This window comes from Leguminivora glycinivorella, chromosome Z, assembly GCF_023078275.1.
Source record: "Leguminivora glycinivorella isolate SPB_JAAS2020 chromosome Z, LegGlyc_1.1, whole genome shotgun sequence".
Taxonomy (NCBI): Eukaryota; Metazoa; Arthropoda; class Insecta; order Lepidoptera; family Tortricidae; genus Leguminivora; species Leguminivora glycinivorella.
In genome coordinates, this window is record NC_062998.1 from 24408175 (window position 1) to 24433666 (window position 25492).

Sequence of the window (25492 nt, forward strand, 5' to 3'; positions counted from 1 at the left end):
AGCGCTTCTTGTGGAAGGTGGGCGGGTTAGACCCGCCCCCCTCGTCGTCAGTCATTTTAAAATGCTACCTTAAGTTATTTTGTACAAAATTAAATCTAATAAATACAAATTTGACTGATTTTTACAATTATTTTACAATTTTAACTATAAAACTCCCGTGAGACTCATACATATTTAAAAATATTTAAATGCGTCGCGCTCTCGACATGTAAAGGCGGGGTGTCGCTACTCTTGAGAAAGGTTCTCGAAATTGAACCGAAACATGTCGAACGCTATATCGACTTAATACGTGAGTAACCCGCTTAAAATATTTTTAAATTATTTTACAATTTTAACACACGAAGCGAAATTTTCCCAACTTTCTTTTTTGAGTTCCCGCCAAAAAAAACTTGCTGCTTTTTGTTCGTTTCATAGGGTTACCATACTTTAGTTTGATGTACATTGCAACTGCCAAAATTGGGTTGACAGGCTATAGAAACAAATGACAGTCTTAAGGCCGCTGTACACATGGGGCCAACGGTTGGACCAGCCCTTCGACCAACCCCTTGACCAAGCGTGTAGATGGCTACTTGGCCGTACGTTGGCAGTTGGCGCTAGCGCTGGCCGGCCAACCGATTGGTGTCGGTTTTTTGTCCACACATCAAAGAATCTTGGCGCCAATGGCCAACTGCGTTCACACGGCGCCTCATTCAGTTTGTCGTCAGCCGTCAGAGAGGACAGTGGTGAAAGATTTACGAAAATAATAAGTTTATCTATGCCAATAATAGTGTTGATTTTAGAAAATAAAATAACCCTGCAAATGTTTAATGTATTGCCTAAAATAGATAAATGTGCTTATCAGAATATTAAAAAAATTGTTAATATTTCAGATAATTTAATAATTTAATGAAATATTGCCCCAACTTTTGGGGAAATTCAAAAAAATTACTTATGACCAGCCCACGCCAAAAGGTTATTATTTATGAATTAAATTTTGCTGACAACGTGAATGACCTAGAATTACCTAGCCTTTTCCATTCTACGTCCATCATTTATGAAGGGCGTATGCCAAGTCATTGGTTCACCAATATGTAAACAACGACTTATCTTGGCCAAGGGGCTGCTCCAAGGGTTGGCCCAACCGTTGGCCCGTGTATACAGCGGTCATTAGGTCTGCAATGTTCTATGAAATTCCATTACATATCATCCTCACCCAACGAACCAGATACGTAGTACTTCCCGGCCTAATTTGAAGTACGTAATGACTAGGGTGTGCAAACCGGTTAACCGGTTAACCGAAAAACCGGTTAACCGAGACTTTTTGGCCTCTGTTAAAAACCGGTTTTTATAGTCACTAACCGGTTAATAACCGAAACTGTATTTATTTCTCAAAATTTGGAAAATTAGGCATTAAAAGGTTCAAAAATACGTAATTATTTAATGTTTTGTTATAATAAAGATTTATTCATTACTTTTCATTGACAACATTATTATCTGTAATGATTTTATTTTAAAAATTAGTCCGAGTCTACTCAATTATACATTTTATACAATACAATAGAGTCCGGTTAGTATATTACGACTCCGCATATAGACCTAACGTCCAACCTCTTACGGCCCAGCCACGACATTGGTCTAAGCGCGGCAGCGGCGAGCGGCAGCCATACGTGCGAATGAAAAGTCCCATCGCTGTGTCTCGCTTCAATGTATGGCCGCCGCTCGCCGCTGTCGCGCTTAGACCAATGTCGTGGCTGAGCCGTTACAACGACATAAGCACAGGTATTTATTTGGTTTTCGTATGTGATAGTATGAAAGTACATCCGTTTATTACGACTCCGATTTTAACGATCAGCCGCTTTTTACGACACATTTTACACAGAATCCGTCCGTCAAGTCCGGTTGCAACGACAAGCGACAAAGTTTTTAGTTTTACTAGTAAATTGAGGAACCAAAGCTACTTCCACCCGAGCACGGTCCCCTGTCTTGCCTACAACAAGTAGCAAGATTACATTGTGGCCATGTAACTTTTTGGAGCATTGCTTTTAAAATTTTAACAATTTTTTCGCCTCGGGTCTAATCTTATAAGCTAAATAGAACCCAATTTGTATTCTTCGATTGCGTATAAACTAGCTTTACTTACAAATGATGAGCAGCACGCATACTAAAAAGGACTTTTCTAACTAAACAAGTCACAATAAAATAAGGTATTAATACTATGATAATAATACCCTGTAAATAAAACCTATTGATTGAAATGTTTTAGTAATAGAGATGTAGATATTACTTTTAATTAAAAGAAATGAAATACGTTTTGTACGACATCCGATTAGTACGACGTAATATCAGCGGTCCCTTGAGCGTCGTTGTAACCGGAGTCTACCGTATATTTCAAACTATATTTTTTAAAAGAAAGGTAAAATGGAGATCTTAGTTTTCTTACATCAATTGCTTGTATTACTAGGGGCTCTGGGAGCTGTAGACCTTGCGACATGCCTAGAAAACGCAAAACTGACGAATCACATTCAAACCACACAATCCTTTTTTAGCAATTTCCGCATTTACCAAATTTCCAAAAACTGGACAAAAATGATCTTCATCGTGCAAGTAATACCTGCTACGATATCATCAACATCAGAATTCTTAAAGGTAATGGTAATTATTGCGTAGTACGGCCATTTACTAAAAATCCTCAAAACCGGTTAATAACCGGTTAACCGGTTTTGAAGAAAAAGTCTCGGTTATTAACCGGTTTTTTAAGTTAACCGGTTTTTGCATACCCTAGTAATGACAACATTTCATTGCAAGTTTGAAAAAAATACTTAATATAAATTCAACCTCAGCTACTATAATTAATAATAGATGTATATATTCTGTAAATGTCAAATTACCTACATCTAAAAATTAAACATGATGAAAAAAATACAAACTGATACAAATAAAAAATAACTTAAGAATTTTAAAAGACTATTGATATCACAACTAAAGATAATAAATATACTTAATCTATTTTTTCCCTTAGATCTATGTATACGGTCTCCAGGCGTCAGAAAGAAAATAAACAAACAAGCACAATTTTTACAATGACCAAATTCTTGATTAAATCAAGAAAACGATCTCACAACGACATCGACAGTGCTGACAGCACCGATACAGAATCAATAAATGAAGAGCCCCTCTTGAAGCACACTTAGCACACTAGGAATAACCCCAGTGATCCTCCCCCCTGTTATCCTGGTCTGAGTGACCCTGATTGCAATCCCGGACCTAGTAATCTCTGTCCCAGCAACACAGCACCTTCTAATCCAGGACCCAGTAACCCAGGATCCAGTAATCCGACACCCAGCTATCGAGGTCCCAGTAATGTAGTGGATTCAAACCCTGATGACAATGTCGTCCCACCATGCCCAAAGAAAATAAAAGTTGAATGTTATGATTTATGGCTGAAAGACTCTTTGAGTCCTTTTAGCTCCTGGTTGTGGAAAAAAAAACAGTAGGACAGGTACAACTGCTTTGTGCAGAATGTGCGGGATAACTCTGTCACTGCACAAGGCGCCATTAACTACGAGTAGACATGCTGAGTCTAAGAATCATAGAAAGTTCGTGGGACAAATTAGTAAATATAAAAAGTCGAAGAAGCGTGGCCTGAAAAAAAATATCCAACTAAGAAAATACAAATACAAAATACAAAATCATTTATTCAGCAAATAGGCCACGGGGGCACTTTTACATGTCAACATTACAGAGTATTCATTAAAGTTAAACAAATGAAATTAATAGAAATATTAACTAAAAATATTAATCATAAGCAAAGTAGCTATACACTGATATAGAATTAGAGATGTATAAAGTCTCTAAATGGCATATTATTACTAACTATAATCAATACATAAAGAAGGCGCAAACAGATACAAAGATAAAAGAAATCTATAATACTTCAACAGTTGTAAAAAACTGAATGTTACAAGTAAAAATATTATACTTAATCAAATAATCCATGGAGAGTATAGAGTCTCCAAAAGTCAAATTTTATAAAATTAAAATATTTAAAAGTAAAAACCTTTGTCAAATAATACAAAAAAAAAATACAGAAAATGAACAGCTAAATTACACATTTCAGGAGATGTACAAGTCTCTAGTTGTCAATCATTAAAGAACAAATCAAGTTTACAAAAAAATATAATCAAAAATCTCAGAGATGTATAAGGTCTCTAAGTGTCCAAAAACTAACATTAACTTAATCAAACGACAACAAGATCATTAAAGTAAGGAATCTATTTTAAAATAAAATATAATCAAAATCTCAGAAGTGTCCAAAAGCTAAAATTAACTAAATTAAACGACAACGTGATGGTCTCTAGTGTCATCCTTAAGACATTACTTACTTAAGTTAATTCTTACAAGAACAGAATGTAGTGTCTCGCAATCCCCTCAAAAGTAAATAATCTAACAAAACATGTGGCCCAGGTAAGCTTGAACAGACCAGTCTCCACAAACAGCACCCGTTCACGAGTATGACGCGTATCTCAGCCATCGCCTCCCTCAACCTCCATTCGGGATAAGGATAAAGTTAGACGCGCAGAATTAAAACTTTCATGCTTTTTGCAGCCCACAATCTTTCGTTTTGTGTAATGAACAATTTAACACCGCTGTTAGATGACTTTTTCCTGACTCCACTATAGCCAAAGAATTAAAGTTCGGCAGAACAAAAACAACAGTTATATTTAAAACAGTGTTAGCTCCAGAATTTAATAAAATAAAAAATCGATATCCAACTAAAGGGTCCAACAGACTTTTATACATTAATAATAGACGAAACTACCTACTGAAGTGTCCAAAAGCAATGCGTATTTACTGTTACTTATCTAGATAAAAACACCAATACTGTAAAAACTGCTTAACTCGAAATAAAACAGGCCCATTCCAGAAAAGCCGAGGATTTATTTATTTGTTTGAAACAAATTTTGGAAGATCGCGGTATCCCCATAGCCAATTTAATGAGGTATTCCTCAGATACCACCAACTCTATGTTTGGTGAGATTAATTCCATCCCTCTATACGATCCATTGAGGAAATAAACAATGGGGAATGGAACACGATGCAGGATATGGTCCAAGTTTTGGAATGTTTTTATCAGGCGACACTAGACATCTGCTCAGATGCGTCTTGTGTATCTTTGGTGATATACCTTTAGTGGCAAATTGGCAATGTTAAGCGGAAAACTTACGCCCAATACTGATAGCAGTGGTAACAACCAGAATACAGCTCAAGATAACATGGTGGGTGAGTTGAAACAAAATTGCGCTGCTGTAGAAGAAATTAATAGCAAGTTGTTGTTTTCCCTGAACCAGCGCTTTTCATTTATAAGAACGTCTTGGCTATTATTATGAGCTACACTGCTGGATCCTCGTTTCAAAACCAAATACCTCGCCGAAAACGAGGTTAACAGAGCGAAGTCCAAAATATATGAAGTCTTGAACCAACGTATACTGATAGGACATACTCATGAAAATTGTGAAGCATCTGCGTCATCTACAATAACAGCAAATGAAACAAGTCTGTGGGCAGCGCATGATTCTATCGACTCCGATAACGACCCAATGACATGTACGACAAACACGGTACTTGAATCATCACTCAACAATTACCTAAGAGAGCCAAGATTACAAAGAAATGCCAATATTTACGAATATTGGCATTCTTCTCCGTACCAGATCTTGCGTCCTGAGGCGAAAAAGTTTTTGTCGGCACCACCAACGAGTGTCGCAAGCGAGCAACTTTTTAGTAGAGCTGGCCAGCTGTATGATGAGCGTCGGCATGATTTAACTGGTCACAATGCGGAAAAAATCTTGTTTTTGTGCTACAACATAGAACTTTTTGATTTTAACTACTAAAATTCCTAATAAACAGTTTTTTGTGCAGAAATTGTGTTTTTTATTAAATTTTATAAATTTTCGGTCGGTCGGAGGTTACAAAAGAGGACCGATGGGTCTAAAAATCGAAATACTTAATTCACGAATTATTTTACGCACACGGGTGATTTTTCTTAAACCCAGCAACTTATCGCCGAAGCTAAAATTCGTGTGTGTGAGCGGTCGTCGAATTAGCGCTTCACGTCAAAATCATATTTTGTATGGATTTCTTATTAAGAGGAGAGGGGAGCCGTTCAAAATTTAAGCATTCGTAAAAAATCGAATATTACATTTATTTACCCGGTTTACTTCCGCGTATATCCTTGACTGTTGTGTCTTTAGTTTACATTATTAAGAATTGCATTTTTTTTTACTTATTTTATGAGATATCTGCTGGTCAAGTTATTAAGTATGGTTACAATATTGTAAGTTCGCGCCAAAAGACGAACGACGGTCAACTTGTGGGCAGCTTATATTTTCAAATGTGTGTTTTGACGACCGGTCTGGCCTAGCGTGTAGTGACCCTGCCTGCTACGCCGCAGTCCCGGGTTCGAATCCTGGTAAGGGCATTTATTTGTGTGATGAGCACAGATATTTGATATATATATATATTTGTTCCTGAGTCATGGATGTTTTCTATGTATATAAGTATTTGTATATTATATATATCGTTGTCTGAGTACCTGCAACACAAGCCATCTTGAGCTTACCGTGGGGCTCGTATTTATTTATTAAAAAAATAAAAAATGTTATTATAAATTCGAATAAAATAGATAGATGTAGGTACTATTTTACATCATATTGATTAAATAAATAAATATTGGGGGACACCTTACACAGATCAACTTAGCCCCAAACTAAGCAAAACTTGTACTATGGGTGCTAGGCGACTTATATAGATAAATACATACTTATATACATAGAAAACATCCATGACAGGAAATGGTAACCTATCGATGTTTCGAAAATCCTTTGTCCGATTATCACTTGTCCGAAAACGGTTGACAGAATTTTTATAATCCAAATACATTGTTTACCATACTTTTAATATGCCGCTAGTTTGCTATCCCACATTATCGTTTTCCCGAAATTCAATATCCAGAAGAACGGTTGCCAACTTTATCATTTTACAACCGATTTGTTAACCACCTTTTCATAAATCCCATGCTATGTAACATCGAAATGTCATTTTCCCTAATATCATTTTATAGAAACTCAATAACCAGAAGAACGGTTGCCAATCTTATCATTTGACAACCGTTTCGTTAACTACCTTTTCATAAATCCGATGCTAACGCGACATCGAAATGTCATTTTCCCTTATATTATTGTAAAAAAAATTGGTTAGGTTACGTCACGGAAACAAACATTTGCTAGAAAAGTAGGTTAGGTTAGGTTAGAACTGCGACCATTCAGAAACAAACTTGTGCTAGAAAAGTGGGTTAGGTTAGGTTAGAATTGCGACCATACAGAAACAAACTTGTGCTAGAAAAGTGGGTTAGGTTAGGTTAGAACTGCGACCATACAGAAACAAACTTGTGCTAGAAAAGTGGGTTAGGTTAGGTTAGAACTGCGACCATATAGAAACAAACTTGTGCTAGAAAAGTGGGTTAGGTTAGGTTAGAACTGCGACCATACATAAACCAACTTCTGCTAGAAAAGTGGGTTAGGTTAGGTTAGATCTGCGACCACACAGAAACAAACTTGTGCTAGAAAAGTGGGTTAGGTTAGGTTAGAACATACAGAAACAAACCTTTGCCATAAACCCTTATGGCAAGGATTCTTAAGTCAAGTAAGAACTGCGACCGTGAGGGTCGGCAACAAACTTTTGTTAAAAAATTAAGGATTTACTGAACTTTTGATATAGCGGCTTGATAATATTTCGAATTATAAAACTATACGCCATACAAAATAGCTGTCAAATGATACTTAGGAATTTTAACAAGTATTAATTCCAATTTCGAACTTTTGATATAGCGGCTAAATAATATTTCGGATTAGAAACTTTACGCGACAAAAAGTAGTTGTCAAATGATTCTTAGGCATTTTAATAAGTGTTGATTCGAATCATAAGCGAAACAAAATTACAGCGAAATAAGAATGGGGAAAATAATAATAGGGGAAAAGTACTTTCGGGCAAACAAAACTTAGGGCAATTAATAAAATGGGAAACGTTTTCGGGCTACTAATATTCGACATTACAATTTTCGACTTTTTGATAGGTAACCACAGGAAATCTGTGCTCATCACACAATTAAATGCCCTTACTGGGATTCGAACCGAGGACCGCGGCTTAACAGCCTACCTACCGACTGAGCCAGACCGGTCGTCAATTGTTTGTTTGTCGGTGGCGAATGGCGATTGTTTGTTGGTCGTTGATTTTTTGGCCAAAAGATGAACGGAGCTTTTTTTAACCGCCTTCCAAATCTCAAAGGAAGGGGTTTTCAATTCGTCTGTTTTTTTTTTTAATGTTTGTTCCTCGATATCTCCGTCGTTACTGGACCGATTTTGAATTTTTTTTTTGATAGAATGTATATGCATACAGATTGGTCCCATTTTTCTCAGAACCCAGTTCTGATGATGGGATCCTGGAGAAATCGAAGGAACTCCTCAAATCTGAAAGGCATACATATGGTGATTTTTGTGTTTTTAAAGGAACAGCATGCATTTACGTACGGAACAGTGACATTTGGTGCAGTGGAACTCCTGATGATGGTCAGAATGGAACTCCTCAAATCTGAACGGCACACTTATAGTGACTTTGGTATTTTTATAAGAACAGCATGCACTTACGTCCAGAACAGTGACATTTGGTGCAGTGGAACTGCTGATGATGGTCAGAACGGAACTCCTCAAATCTGAACGGCACACTTATAGTGACTTTGGTATTTTTATAAGAACAGCATGCACTTACGTCCAGAACAGTGACATTTGGTGCAGTGGGACTGCTGATGAAGAGTGTGAGCCGCCCCTGGTTAGAGTTCCGTTCTGATAATCATTCTCATCTGTAAGTAGTAGGAGGTAGGGCATAGCGAATGATATTCCGCTTTGTGTGGTAGGGCACAGCACAGCGGATATCGTCTCGCTCGAATCTAGAGCAGAGCCCAACTGGGGAAATACCTCCGCCTTACAGAAGACCGCAGCCAAATAGCACTAGACCCTACTCATAGTGTTGTGTTCCTGCAGGTGAGTAAGGCTGCCAGAGCTCAACGAGGGTGCGGTGTGCTGATGACGGGAGGACTTACGGAACTAACTTGTTCCGTTTATTGTCCTTTGAGTCGTCGGCAACCCGAACCCTCCTTGGAACTTGTACACTCCTTTTTGCTGTGTACTTAACACAGCAAAAGGGAGTGTACAAGTTTCTAATGGGGTGGCAACGCGCATATGACACTGTTTGAGTTGCAGGCGTCCATAGGTTTCGGTGACCGCTTTACATCAGGCGGACCGTATACTTGTTTGCCACCGACGTAGTATAAAAAAAATAAATAAAAAAAAAGTACTTCAGAATCATCCAGATTTCAAAATTGGTTCAGAAATGACGGAGATATCGAATAACAAACATTAAAAAATATACAGACGAATTAATAACATAATCCAACATTTGAAAGTATTTATCACCAGAACCCCAAAGGAAGGCGTTTTTTTTTTCTTAAAAATTATTATCATATCATAAGGGCTCTATGATGGGTTCAGGAACCATAGGGAAATGACCAGCATTGTTACCAGTGCCACTTATATATATATAATATTACTTTCTGGCGGGCGCTACCTATTTCACTATGTAACAGTCCAGTTTTCAATTCTCTTGTGACTCAGAAATATAACCTCTTTTGTACCAGCCTCTGCAGTAATTTTAAATGACATTTTTGAATAATGGATTTCTATCTATTTTATCGCTATAAAATAAAGATCAAAGTTAAGTAATTCATTACTTTATTTACATGCTTTACTTTAACTTGCATTAATTTTAATCCGCTCACGTCTGTTATCGAACTTATTGTATCGATAAACCACCCACTCTCTAGTCGATACCTACCCAACGAAGTTGTAAAACGTCACCACGCGAGTTCATATCAAATTATTGTGTAATTTTTTTTTTAAAGTAAAACTGAATAATTTGCTATTGATATTACTTAAATCTTGAGTATCAACATTAAAATGTTAACAGTATATTTTTAAGGCATCTAAACGCATTGGTGTGACAAGACGGCCTTTCAAGGTTATATGCAGCCCGTCGTCACTCCATAGTATGATAATATCATCAAGCAATGATTCCCAACATTACGACACAAAAAAAATGCTATAAAATCAAAATGACATCTATTATTAATAGTACTAAAGTCCATTATATTTTGGTAGCAAAAATACATAGATAATAGAGTTTCATATTTCCTTAGTCTATGGCCTGACCTACGTGTTTTTTTTTCAAAACGTCAAGTCGTCAACGTCAAATCTGTCGTAACTTGTTTGAATTTTGTAAGTTAAGTAAATAATAAAATAACTAAAGTTATTATTGAAATTTCGGGCAAACCAATAAGAAAGTGTGAAATTTGTGACAGTGGCTTGTTTTTGCCTAGCTTTGCACTGGATATATGCAGGTCGGTAACTAGTATTTTATTATATTTTCGTTTCGAGTTGCTAACAATTACCTACTCATTTAATCAATTTAAAGTAGTACTTATCATGTACAGTCTACGATTTAAGCGAAAACATTCTGTAAATAAGTTTTTTCGTAAACAAACAAATAACCTAAAATACCAATAGAGTGTGACCAACTTATCGATGATCTCTTTATTTCAGATGACGATTATGGGTAATTTTAACAGGTAACGAAGAATCGGCATATTTATCCATCTCCTGTATGAAGATAATGTTGGGCAAAGGTTTTCAAGGCTTTTTGCAGTAAATATTAACTTTCCCTGGTAAACATGCAAGAAACACGAAGATTGAAGCAACAAATACTGGCTTATAACAAAACTCTTAATTAGGAGGCAGTGCCAAATATGAACGTCAGGCACAGTAAATCATAGGAATTTTCTGCAAACGCCTCAAAATTAGTTCAACTGAGAAGTACTTCATGTAAAAGAAAAGTGATAGTATATTTTGCTTTTGTTTTATTCATTTTATACAGGGGCGTATTAAAGGCGGCAGGCTCTTTTTAGAATAGCGAAGCAGCGTTTTTTCTTAAATTTCATACTTTATCGTCACTTAACGGGGCGGTAATCCTGACTGGCTCAGGATGCCAACGCCAAATCCTTGAAATACGCCTCTGACAGCCATCCCAGACATTTTTTTAAATATGTATAAATACTATAAATTTACTGTTAAGTCGCCATACTGCAAAATATCGCAAATTTATCGATATCGATAAATATTAGGGACTGGGTTGGTCGAGCCCTAGCGATTTTTTCTTTGTGTTGGTAGCAGTGACATGACCTCACGACCGTCGAAAAAACGCCTGCATAAATCGGTTCGAGGGTTGTTCGAGAGTGCCGACTCTTAAAACGTAGTGATTCAATGCTCTTTGGTTATATGAACAAATATGTGTCACAGAACCTATAATAAAACGGCTCAAATATAATTAATAATCTTAATTAACGCCAAATACTTACATGTATCTACGTATGCAAAAACAATCCAACTTACTTGTTGCAGATATTAGTTGGGGGAGATATTTTTGCCAAAAAGCACATTGTTTAACTCTCAGTCCGTGGCCCACAGCACTGGAGTTGACTGCCAGAGACAGATACTCCCTGCCGAACGCGGTATGCACCGGCCAGTGCACTTTAGTCATTTCCCCATTTGGACTTAAGGATGGATTTCTGAAAAATAACAATTTTATACATTAGATATGCACGTCGCAGTTGTCTCACTAACATATTTTCTACACGGTGTAACATGAGGAAAACGAATAATTTTAACAGTGAATTCCTCATCATATTAGTAAAGTAAAATGTCATATAAACTTTTCTGGATTTCGCCTACTTTCAGAGTTATAAAAAAATAAAAATTACTTATTATTTCTCAAAAGAAAACGCTATTTTGATGGCGATGATGCCGTTATCGAACATAATCTAACTATCCTCGCTCGATTATGTGAAACTACATCCAATAAAACTACACAAAACACAAAAAACTTTTTTTTCGCGGCTTGACGTCATATAATATTTTAACTTTATTTTGCCCTCCGAAATATTGCAGCGTAGTAAAATTTTTCGGTTCCCTCGTGTTGCACCGAGTATACCCATTTAGGTAAATGTATACATCGTGGACTTGAATAACTCGAAAGATTTTAACCACGCATTTTTGATGTAAAAACAAGGAAAAAATATTATACTTATGACTCGTAATTTTTGGAAAAAAAATTGTTTGTCCTTTTTTTTATACTTTGAATACTTTTACAGTCTTAATAAGTCATAACCTCCTGGGGTTCAATGTCCTAATACTAGGACAAAATACCTACGATGGAATTTGAATCTATGTTAAATAGAATTGAGTTGTTTTTGTTTTGATTTGTTCGATTTTCAAAAAAATTTAATTCAGCCCTGTTTTATAGTACCATGGATTCATATTCGATTGGCAAATTTTTTGTATGGTGGGTCGCTAGAGGATAACCAAAAAATAAAGATTAGGACATATTTTTTTGAGTAAGAGGTATTTTACAGATTTTCTATTTTTAATATTAGTAAATTAGTATGACAAGACTAGAATACATAGTGGTGTAAACTTCGGTCAAAAAAAGTGCTCGGTTTTGCCTGAGTTATGACGAAAAACAATTTTAGAGAAAGATGTAATCTCTGAATCTAAGCCAAATCCAGATAATTTCATAATGACATTATAGTCTACAAAAGTGGTCAGGAATACACTGTCTAAACCTTTCGGTTTATTTAGGCCCACGCTGTAAATATAAACTAAAGACAAATAAAAATCAAGTTGAAATTCGATTAGATCCCGTCTCAGTTATGCTTAGATCGTTTTATTCACGATGACGCGCAAATTTATCAAATTAAACCTTAAATATTAATTATACATTTCGAACCGTATGCATATGTTTCGTAGCTATCTATCTCTATCGCTCTTGCGTATTGGCGCGAGGCGCGACAGAGCTAGACTGCATTTCTGTCACGATTGCAATGCTACGCCGGCAGGGCACGCGTCTTCTTCAATGACTTAATTGGAATTAGAATTATATTTTGGTGTGTCGATTTAGCCTGTATTACAACTAATTAGTTTTTTTTAATTAGGTATTTGAAATTTATAACAATTTGCCAAAAAACTACGAGTATAAACAGTCCAACACAGTGAATTTCATTAATATTCAGATTCTCAAATTTCGTACAGTTAGATTAAGTTTTGGAGGAGGAAACAACGGAGGGCGGCACGTCTATTTAAAAGATTATTTATCAACAATATCTTTCCGCTGAATTACCCATATAACTATAATCGGTCGTCGTTCCTACGCAAATCGTCCTATTTTGTGTACACACAGGTCTTCGTGTCTCAATGCTTAGTCGCAGTACGGTCGACGTTTAGTCGAGGCGACCCAAATGGGGACGATTGGTAACAGGCACAAATGGTCACAGAAGTGTGCACTGCGCGTACACACATTGTTACCGTTTGGCCATTTTCCATAATCCCAAAATCATTCGTTCATTTCATTCTTTTCAAATGGTGACTGTCAGAGACGTCAAAGGAAAAAAGAAATAAAATCATTTGACATAAATGTAATGGCGTAAGAATTTGTTAAAAGTCAATATTGTTTGCATTTGTATTATAATGTGGGCTAATTACAATGGCCAATTAAATTGCTCGAGTGATTTCATAAAATAAGTCTAAATTTATCAACGCGCCATCAATTTACCTCAGTTTAACCAGCAATAATATTATTGACTACTCGGTGTTTGTGTACATATTATATTGATTAGTGAAGTTTTAGTGCTTCGGTGCATATACTATACTGAAATAATAAAAATAATTTCTAGAAAACCAATAAAGTTGTTAAAATATGGATTAAGACTGGGTAATATTCTATGTAAAAAACAGTCGACAAAAGGTCAACAAACGGTCGCAAAATCGTAGCGTAGTCGTAGCGTACACGCGTGACTGAAAGCAGTGAATATTTATTGGATTTACAAAATGGCTTCTTGTATTCCTTTTTTCCAGGTATCCTCAAACTTTATAAACAATTAAATATGCCGTCGTACTCAGATGTCCTCACTGAGGAAGATTAATAGTTATTTGTTATACAAGGGGGCAAAGTTGTATTTTAACGCCGAGTGTGGAATTGAAAAACGAGCAAGTGAAAGGATTCTATAGTTGAACCACGAGCGAAGCGAGTGGTTTGAGAATAGAATCCTGAACTTGCGAGTTTTTTAACACACGAGAAGTAAAATACATTTGCACCCGAGTGTAACACAAAACTTTTCCCCTCACTATAGCGAGGAAACTACAACGCAAAAAATGCGTTTATCACTGCTTCCACTAGTTCCACAGGTGGTAAATCATCTTTATTACTAGATTCACCTACTTTTATCAATTTAAAAGCAGTTAATTTGACTTTATTCAAGGTCAAATTACTTTACCCACTAGTGGATAAAATGCGTTTTTACCCGCTGGTATTAAAGGACAAAACACGTGTTTCCGAGCTAGTGAGGGGAAAAAAAAATTGTAACGTGCGTACCGAGCTGCTAGGTTGTAAAGGATCGGGGATCATATTATTATGGTCTTCTATAAAGCAACTAGTATTTTGCGGCATTTCACAATTGACACTTGTTGAAGTAGTCGTCATTAACATTACTATCAACATTAATTTCAGCGATCTGAACTTCTTTTGTCAAGATTTTTGTAGAGATAAGTGTCCACAAATTTGTAATGTTAAAGAGACATAAATAAAACGCAGCAGAGTAAATAATTTGTTTTTTTTTGTAACCCAAACAAAATACTTGTAGATACAAGTGCGGAAAAGAGGAAAATCAATACGAGGAGCGATAAATTAATACACGAACGAAGGGAGTGTTTTAAATCGTCACGAGTTGCGAATGTCCTTTTCGCACGTGTATCGTACGACGATTTTCAGTACCTAAATCTAAGCTAAGAGTTTCGACCAGACAAGAAATGAATCATTGCTCTCACTACTGCGTTAAAAAAAAGCAGCATCTGTACTGAAAAAAACTATTATTGCGCAACAGAAGAACTAACTAAAATGTCGAAGAATGCTTAAATGGTCGTCGTCGTTTATTATTATTTAATTCGCTCATATTTAAATGATTCAAAGCAACCAGTCCACAACTTCACAAGACAGTTTGAGAAACCTTCGTATTTCAGATTGTCATTTGCGGATACAGTGGTTTAGGAGCAGTTCGGTAATCAGACCTACACATGTGTGTACAAATTCTGTCAATGTCTCTGTCAGAAACCGTTCTGACAGTGACGACAGCCACAAATTCGTCCACATGTTGTTACCGTTATGTGTGCGTACGTCGACTAATAAAGTGTCGTTAAAAATCGTTCTGACAGTGACATTGACAGCCACAAATTCGTACACATTTTGTTACCGTAACAAGTGCACACGCCGACTACATTTTGTTATTGTATCAATACGGTCGCATTGTTTGCACGAAATTACCACGCGTTATGTCACATTTGACAGTTAGTTACTGATTTGAAGATTTTGCGACCGAAATGGTTGTATGGGTATCCATAACGCACATTTTTGTTTAATGATAGCTAATATTAAATAACTAAAACTCGTGAGTATTAGCAAAAATATGTGTAGGCATAAGTTTTTATGACTAATACGGACATCATAAAGTTGAAAGGATGGCACACAGACGTAGCGGGAGTTATAGAAAAACGGTTTTCCCGAGGGAGTTATGTTATGAAATTTCTTATACCAAAAAACTTTTTTTTAAATCGATTACACATTTTTTTGCAAGTGCGTTTTTTTAGAGGTTGATTTTTGGGGTTTTCTTCACTGACGGAACTCAATAATATTAAATATAAATTTTCCATTGCTTTTAAGAACGGTTTTACCTCGTTTGAAAGTGTTTCAATAAATCGTGCAGTTTTTGTAAATAAAAATATCTACACTGTGACATTTATTATAAATGATACAAATTTGTTTACGTTTGCCAAGACATTGGTCTCAAAAGTGGAATTGCCAAATAAAATTGAAAATGTTCAGCCTGCCAGTTTCACTTTTTTTGCCTTTCACTGACAGACTGATTCGATCTATGAATATCATTGGGACAATGTTGCTATTCAGTTTAGGACGATTCAAATCGCGTAGTAGTTTATTTTTAATTTATTGAGAAAATAATCTGAAAATAGTAAATAATATACTTACCCAGTTTTTGCAAAGTTTGCCCAGTACCGCATCATTCGTTTGCTGAATTCTACTTCTTCTGGTGAATAATTCTTTCCGGGATTCAGAGGCTCGCCAAATACATAATTGATTTCATCAGCATGCATGACACCTGTCCACGACGGCCATGGATTATTCTTACTGCGGTGTTTATAATAATATGCATAAACGTTGTTGCCTGTTTCCGCGTAACGATGTGCCAACTCATTTACACCACAAGTGAAATGGTAGTCGCCTACCATTTTATCCAATGCATTACGATTTTTGATGGGATCATCAGGATTTAACCAATCCGTGTATTCAAACACTATGGCTTGACGGGCTACGTCCGTAACATATGGATTTAACTCCCTCACAGCTTGTAAATATTGCTCTCTGGTAATGCCTACGTTTTCTTCTTTAGGAAATAATTCGGTCAGATAATATAATATAAAATAATATCCTTCTTCGGTGTTTGAGCCCATGAGAAGATTAGTTTTTTTGAAGTTTTGGTGTGCTAAGGAACGGATAGGCATTTCATCTAAAAAGGAACCATCGATAATAGGAACGAAAGGAAATTCACAAATGCCTAACGTCCCCCATTCATTATTTACTAATTCATCAGCACTTTTTTTTCGCAGACATTCAATCATGGGCCCTATATCAGTTCTTGAATGAGGACAGTGTACAGCCTCTGCTAAACGAATACCTCGTAAAATACTTTCTTCTCTTGATATTATAGCCCATGGCGCTGTTGCAGCTCCCGATTGCAAAATTGCCTGCGAAAACAAGTTTCTCGAAAGTGGTGATAATAAATGAAGAGAAACAGATACTGCTCCAGCAGACTCTCCAAATAGCGTTACATTGTGAGGATTTCCGCCGAAATAGGCTATGTTGTCTTTAACCCATTGCAAAGCCATCAATTGATCAAAAAGTCCCGAGTTTCCTGGAACATCGGGCGTGTCAAAGAAAAGGAAACCAAGCGAAGCAACGCGATATTGCATTGAAACATAGACAACTTTTTCCTCTGAGACGAGGATTTTAGGATCATAAACATCCAAAGTGGCAGTCCCAGAATAAAATCCTCCACCAAATACCCAAAGCATAACAGCTGCATTTTTTGGCCTAGGTCTAGGTGTGACTATATTTATATAAAGACAGTCCTCCTGCATGTCTGTGTTAGGGTTCCACACCATAGCACCTGGAAAATCCCCAAACACGGTATCTACTATTTGAACGCATGAATGTGGCAGTGTTGTGGCGTTTAAAATTTCTTCACCCCAGCTTTCAACAGGTCTGGGGTGTCTAAATCTCAAGTCACCTAGAGGTTTTTGTGCGTAAGGGATTCCAAACCAAGCGTCCACTTCCTTTCCTGTTGCAGCTGTAAGAGTTATACCTCTAACTCTGCCTTTACGAGTGCGAACGACTAACGGATCATTGTTATCAGGACCCATTTGTGGTTCATCTGCCATAAAATTTTCTTCGTTTCGTTCGTGGTTGGAATAATATTTTTCTTCTCTTTTAGATGAGGTTTCAGCGTCTTCCAGTTTGGCGCGTTTTGAAGAGGTTTCATGTTCATCAATACGGGGTAATATCGTATCTAATTCAGGATTATAGCGCACTGCCTCGCCATGTCCTCTATATGGTTGAGGAGGAGCTGGCGCCGGGAAATGAAGAGGGTGGTCTGGCGCATGATGCCGCGCGCGGTGTTCGTGCGGGCTACCGAGCGCTCGCGCCGCAAGCGCCGCTAGCGCTGCTAACACCACGCGCATGCCGCCGTTACCCCACGCCCCACAATCAGCACCTGAAAAATAATATGTTTCTATACAGGTTGTATTTTGATAGCGGGTCAGTGAGGGCAGCTGCCAGATCCCGTGCTGCTACGCGAAAACGGTCTTCGGAGACCTTCCATCTATTTCAAATTGTTGAAAATTTGCGTTTACAAATTTTGGAAAAAACATACAAAGGTAATTTTTTAGAAACTTTTTTTGACGCCAATTTATTCCATTCCTAACAAAGATCAAAACCTCATATGGGACCAAAAAAACCGCCGCCTTTGGTGTTCTGGTGAAAGCTACTTGCGAATGTTGGATTATGTAGAAATGTGTAGGTATTTTTCAAACTGCTTTTAATGCTTTAATTATTTGATGGCAACAAAAATCAATATACGTATACCGTTAAGGTTTGAGGAGTTTCCTCAATTCCTCATGAATCCGATTGACAAAATTTGACTTGAAAACTCAATATGCTTAACAAACATAACTAAATATATGTTACTGTTCTGAACTTAAATGCATGCTGTTCCTTTAAAAACACAACAATCACCATATATGTATGCCTTTCAGATTTGAGGAGTTCCCTCGATTTCTCCAGGATCCCATCATCAGAACTGGGTTTTGAAAAAAATGGGACCAATCTGTATGCATATACATTCAATCAAAAAAAAATTTTCAAAAGCGGTCCAGTAACGACGGAGGTATCGAGAAACAAACATTAAAAAAAATAAAAAAATACAGAGGAATTGAGAACCACCTTCCTTTGAGAGATTTGAGGCGGCGGTTAAAAATGGCTGTCGGACTGAACTAGCGAATAAGCAGACATTAAACGTCGATACGATACGAACTCTACATTCTCCCAAAGTTTCATCCTTGAGAAAATTAGGGTGGTCTGGCGGCTCTGGGCTCTGGCTCTAATAGTAACGTTTAGTAATAGCAGAAAATTCAAGTTAATTTTTTTATTGCAAAAGTCTGGTTAAACCATATTTGTGATTGAATTTACTTTTTACTGCGAAATATATTATTATGTACGGCGTTATAACAGGGGCGGCTCACTCCGCGATTCTATCGCCGCGCTACAAGTACATCCTGGCGGCCGCGAGTTCGCGGCCTACTCAGGGGTGTCATGCGTTCTCACGGAATGCACGTTCGCACTTTCTATTGTTATTTTACGTCACGAGGTTTTTTAAGCGATGTCCGCGTGTGGAATAGCTAATAATGCTTAGTTAAATAGACATATTGAATAAAATAAATACCATAGGACATTCTTACACAGATCTACTACTGATTAAGTCCCACGGAAAAGTTCAATAAGGCTTGTGATGTTGGAACTTGAACAAAAATATATAAATACAGTATATATAAGTACCTAGAAAGTACCCAAGACTTGAATATAATAGTATAACATTTTATGTGAGTATTAATTCGTTTGAATCCATTGGTAACCCTGTCACCGGACGCCGCGCACGTGCGGCTCGTTTCTTTGTAAGAATTTTGTAGGTATTTAAAGAGGCGGCATTTCGTGAACATCAAAGCAGTGGGCCTTCTGTACTTGTACTATTATATATTCTGTGGTTATAATTACAAATAGGTAATTCCATGGCAGAGAGCGAAAAAATGGAATTTTTTGAAGTCAAAATTTTAAAAATCTGGTTATGGCATAATGTTCTTTGATTTTATTTTTTTATTAAACTGAGTATAACTAAGTTTTTGAAATGCGTTATTTTTAAGATACCTGCATATTAAACTAAACTAATTAAGACACACATTATATTCAAAGGATATTTCTAATTATAAAAAGTAGCTGACATGTTTGGAAAAATACTAAAATAACATAATATACAAAAAATCCAAAACTAATTAATAACTGAATATCCTTTTTGGGGGAAATAATATAACCTTCCCTCATATCCCTAAAAATCAATGAATCCTGTATTTTCTACTTCTGTAACTTTTACTTTATATTTCGATCACTAACTATAAAAAAATACGTTTCATTGGGATGTAACAAAAGTTACTGTTCTCTTGAAACGCAAGTTACCAATGTTTTTCATGTTTATTTATATGGAAAATTATTAAGATTCCTTTTTGCTGCATAAACAAAGCTTAACTCTTGACTCTTTAAGTTACAAGAAAATTCGTAAATTCATTATTTATCTAAAACTAGTATGTAATTGTATGTAAGTTAATATATTATATGTCTAAGGTTTTGATTCATTTTTCAAAATTGGTCTCTTAATGCACCGCCTACAATCTTCTCTGCTTTGCCCAAAGGTTGACTGGTAGAGAATGCCTCATGGCATTAAGTCCGCCTTTTGTACATTAAGTTGTTATTTTGTGCAATAAAGTTTAATAAACCAATATGGAAATAAAAAAATCCAATTTCTGTAACAAAAGTTACCACCTCATTTTAGTGTACTGAGGAGGTGTGTGAGGAGGGGAAGTTTGTAGAAAACTTAGTAAATATGCATACTCGCTGTATAGACTATCAAAGATAGTATTGCCATTGAAGCAGTAATTGCCGCGTATCATGGCTATGTTGGGTCAACTCTTCGATATGGGCTAATATATTGGGGGAATTCGACCAACAGGGAGATCGTGTTCAAGGCACAAAAGCGATGCATAAGACCTATGTTTGGACTGCATCAATTAGATAGCTGTGTTCCATATTTCAAGGAGCGTAACATTTTGACTCTTCCATGCCTCTTTATATTTGAAACCGCTGTATTTGACAAAACAAACCTTCATCTATTTAAACAAGTGTCACAAATATTTAACAGAGACACCTACCGAGCTCACAACCTTTGTACAGTATTTGCTCGTACTGCATTAATGCGGAAAAGCGTGTTTTGTCTGGCAAGCAAAATTTATAACAAAATTCCTATTGCTATAAGAATGAAGCCGTTGCACTTGTTTAAAAATGACCTAAACAAATTATTGACATCTAAGTGCTATTATTCCATACCTGAATTTCTTGTTGACGCTTTAAATTAGATTGTAATTATAGTGTATATAATATGTATGTGTGTGCATGACTTATTGACATAAGAAAATATATGTATGTATTGTGCTTAATTATTATTATTATGTATTTATTAACAAAATTTTATTTGATATTTTATTTATTCTAAATATTCATAATAATGTGTTTGATTCAATGAACTTGTAGTATCAATTTTTAATTTAATTTGGATTTTAATGTAAGAATTTTTAATGTATTTCAACCATTTTCTTGTTAGTTGTTTGTCTTTTTTTAATGTTTGCATGTTAATATATAGAAATTTAATGTAATTGGTATGTGTATACCCAATTTCAAAATTATACTTTGTATGCCTATTGGCGAAGCATAGCGCTCTGACAGAATTTTGTACCAACTTTGTTACCTATGTTTACAAACAAATAAATCGTTTAAATCGTTTGAAACCGACGAGCAAGTAAGTATATGAGAAACGTTATGAAAGTGTGTGAACCGAAAGTTGTTTGTCAGGATCGTAGCAAATGCAAATCCGTGATCTCTGTCTACCCCTCTGGGAAACAGGCGTGATTTTATGTACATACTTAAAACCTGGCCTGTTTCCCATTACATACATATGTAATCGAAATTATAACATATTTTATTACTTATCGCATTGAAATAATATCACTCTGATTTCAGCTAAAAAACATTGAAATGTCGAATCATGCCCTTAGCTGGATACACTTAACAAATCAATTTGTCTTACCAGAATTTATACCAGGGACTGGGATATGGTCCGTGGCTAACACGTAATTTAAAAATAGCCGCAATTTTTGTATAATGCCTCTAGGCTACGATTTTTTGGCATCATTCTGAAATGGAACTAGGTAAGGTTGCCAAATGATATGATATTTGGATGCCAAAAGTAGCGCCTGACTTGCCTTGTTTTACTAATAATAATCTTAGAACACATAAAGTATTGTTTTTAGCTGCTTAAACATAACATTAGTTGCTTTCAGCTGCCAAAGAATGCCACCACATGCTTTTATCGGTTAAAGAAAGTTATTGCATGCTTTAACCTGCTAAAGGATGCTATCGCATGCATACTTACTTGCAAGAGGGTGCCAATTGATACGCTACACAACAAAAACCGTTATCTGTTAGGCAACTATTATATTAACGTCGTTGTCATAGCTTGTATACTCGACGAAATTGAACAAAAAAAACGGTAAACATTATCTTTCCTCTGACGATCTTGAGTATCACTATAAATGGTGAAGTAATATTTCTACACCGGCAATAGTTATGTGATTTACAAAGGGGTAGAGTTGTTGTTTAATCCCACGTGCCAATATTGATAACCGAGCAAGCGAAAGATTAACAGTACATAAGAGAAAATGTGGAATCTTAAGACGATACGGTAGGGGTCAATTCTCCATACAAACGCTCTCGCCTATTTCCTCCCTGGTTTTTGAAGATAGAGCAATGATTTTTTCAACACAGATTGTTATTATTTTTAATTGTGTCGGACCGTTTTGATTTTTTGTTATTCTGCTTTTTAAAGACTCTAGAGCCAATCAAAAATTTCCAAAAACGGTCTTTTTCATTGTGGCGCAAAAAAAGGTGTGATACTCAAGATTGGTAACAATTAACCAAAAAAGCAAAACGGTCCGACATAGATTATTTCATTAATATTAAGATTCTCAAATTTCGTTCCGATTGATTAAATTTTGAAGGAGGAGAAGAGTCGAGAGCGGAACCTCGATTTTAAAGATTTTTTTGAAATATCTTTTGACTGAGTTGTTTTTAATGGACATTTTTTTTTCGATAAATCTAGTTAATAACTTGTATGTACTTGTATTAACTAAAATTCCCAATTCCCTTTCCATTTTAGCATTTTCGCTACCGTATCCTCTTAAGCGTTGCGAGGGTTTCAAGTCACGAAGGTTAAACAAACTTTGCCACCGAGTGAAACACAAACTTTCACCACACCAACACGAAAAAATACTGATTATAAATCATCAAACTAAAACTAATCTTTCAATTTATTCAATATTCAAAATCATAATTTATAGATAGATAAAATCTACTAGCCAGCTTAAGACATCGCATCGAGATAAAATTTGTAAGAAATGACTTTGCACTCTTGTGGATATAATGCAATTTGGCTATCTGTTTTGGAATAGCAAAGAGAGCCGTTACCAGTTGGTGTGGTAAAATAGTTATTTGTTATACAAGGGGGCAAAGTTGTATTTTAACGCCGAGTGTGGAATTGAAAAACGAGCAAGTGAAAGGATTCTATATAGTAGAGGAGATATAGCCTTGGGGGTCATAATAATTACCACAGAACCGAAGTTTGGTTTTTTTAGTTCTTTGTGTGTGTCTTTTTGACATACTAAAAATATAGTAAAATATATTTATGCAAAATGCGTTTTTTCGACCGCCAAAAGTTGTATGAAAAATTACTATGGAAAAAAATCCTAAAATTTAAAAATCGTCTCTGGTATCAACTTATGGGGAATTAGGCGGCAAATTTTTTTATAGCGTTGATGTTTAGCATAAATATAAATATTTTTCACTATTTTGGTAAAATAAAAAATGATAAAAATCATAAATTTGATGAAAGGAAGTAATTAAAACATAAATTTCAGCAATGTAATTTTTTTCATATGTCCCACACCATGGTAAATACGGGTACGATCCGCCTGGTGATTAACAGTTACGGTAGCCTATGACGCCTGCCAATCTAGAGCCTCCACATGCGCGTTGCTGGCCCTTTAGGGTACCTTTCCACTAGAGATGCGCAACGTGATAGTGTTTGATATCCACCAATCATGTTCACTGTTCACAAAGCGTAGCGCTAGTAGGAAGTAGGAACGGGTTCGACTAAGCTGATTGTGGATATCAGAAGCATCCATAACACATCTCTGGTGGAAAGGCACCCTTAACAGTCCTCAGCTAGCTCGCAGGATAACGCGCGTCCGGGGGAGAAAAATCCTCCTATTGGATTACCGTATTTACCATGAACTTGTATTTTAGTGGGGTTCAATATAAGTATATAAATTGTCGCATCCCATAAAAAAACTGTCGATAAAGCATTATATCGAACACGAGAGAAAACCAAAACCTAATAATCATCGGTTTTTCTAGTCATAAATCTGCGCATCCACACACCCTGGACCCGTATATAGTCGCACACTGCGGCTTCTTCTTCTTCAACCTAGCGTTTTCCCGGCCTAGCGCCAGGGTCCGCTTTCCTACTCAGTCTTCTCCACTTTGCCCGGTCTTCAGCATACTTAGACGTGAGATTGTTCTCTTGTATGTCCGCTCCCACGACGTCCAGCCAGCGCTTCTTTGGGCTACCGGGGCCGCGTGACTTAGAGCCTTGGACAGCGAGATTAAGGCATCTGTTTTCGATGTAGGCTTAGGAGGATTTTTCTCCCGCGGACGCGCGTTATCCTGCGAGCTAGCTGAGGACTGTTAAGGGTGCCTTTCCACCAGAGATGTGTTATGGATGCTTCTGATATCCACAATCAGCTTAGTCGAACCCGTTCCTACTAGCCCTACGCTTTGTGAACAGTGAACATGATTGGTGGATATCAAACACTATCACGTTGCGCATCTCTAGTGGAAAGGTACCCTAAAGGGCCAGCAACGCGCATGTGGAGGCTCTAGATTGGCAGGCGTCATAGGCTACCGTAACTGTTAATCACCAGGCGGATCGTATCCGTATTTACCATGGTGTGGGAGATATGAAAAAAATTACATTGCTGAAATTTATGTTTTAATTACTTCCTTTCATCAAATTTATGATTTTTATCATTTTTTATTTTACCAAAATAGTGAAAAATATTTATATTTTTGCTAAACATCAACGCTGTAAAAAAATTTGCCGCCTAATTCCCCATAAGTTGATACCAGAGACGATTTTTAAATTTTAGGATTTTTTTTCCATAGTAATTTTTCATACAACTTTAGGCGGTCGAAAAAACGCATTTTGCATAAATATATTTTACTATATTTTTAGTATGTCAAAAAGACACACACAAAGAACTAAAAAAACCAAACTTCGGTTCTGTGGGAATTATTATGACCCCCCCCCATACAAATTCTCATTCCACTCCTCTACTAATAGTTAAACCACGAGCGAAGCGAGTGGTTCGCGAATAAAATCCTGAAATTGGCGAGTTTTTCAACACACGAGAAATAAAATACATTTGCACCCGTGTGTAACACAAAACTTTTCCCCTCACTATAGCGAGGAAATTACAACGCAAAAAAACGCGTTTATCACTGCTTCCAGTAATTCCACAGGTGCTAAATCATCTTCATCACTGTTTCAAAGCAGAAAATTTTACTATATTCAAGGTCAAATTACTTTATCCACTAGTGGATAAAATACGTTTTTATCCGCTGGTATTAAAGGACCAAACACGTATTTCCGAGCTAGTGAGGGGAAAAAATAATTTCTCTTCATCCATTATTACGAAGAAGCACCACAAGTTGTTGTAAATTGTGATGTAACGTGTTC

General features: G+C 36.3%; 1 protein-coding gene across 3 annotated transcripts in view; it reads right to left on the reverse strand.

Moving 5' to 3' along the window:
* Positions 1-25492, reverse strand: part of LOC125240648 (acetylcholinesterase-like) — an 89333-nt gene that overhangs the window by 13249 nt on the left and 50592 nt on the right. For 2 of the 3 annotated variants that reach the window (XM_048148645.1, XM_048148647.1), the window contains 2 exons: positions 16234-18034; positions 11535-11710 (listed from right to left, as the gene is read on the reverse strand). In XM_048148645.1, coding sequence (XP_048004602.1) covers positions 11535-11710; positions 16234-18034 — 1977 coding nt within the window. Of the gene's footprint in view, positions 1-11530; positions 11711-16233; positions 18035-25492 lie in introns of all 3 variants that reach the window. The other variant, XM_048148646.1, reaches the window with a different exon arrangement.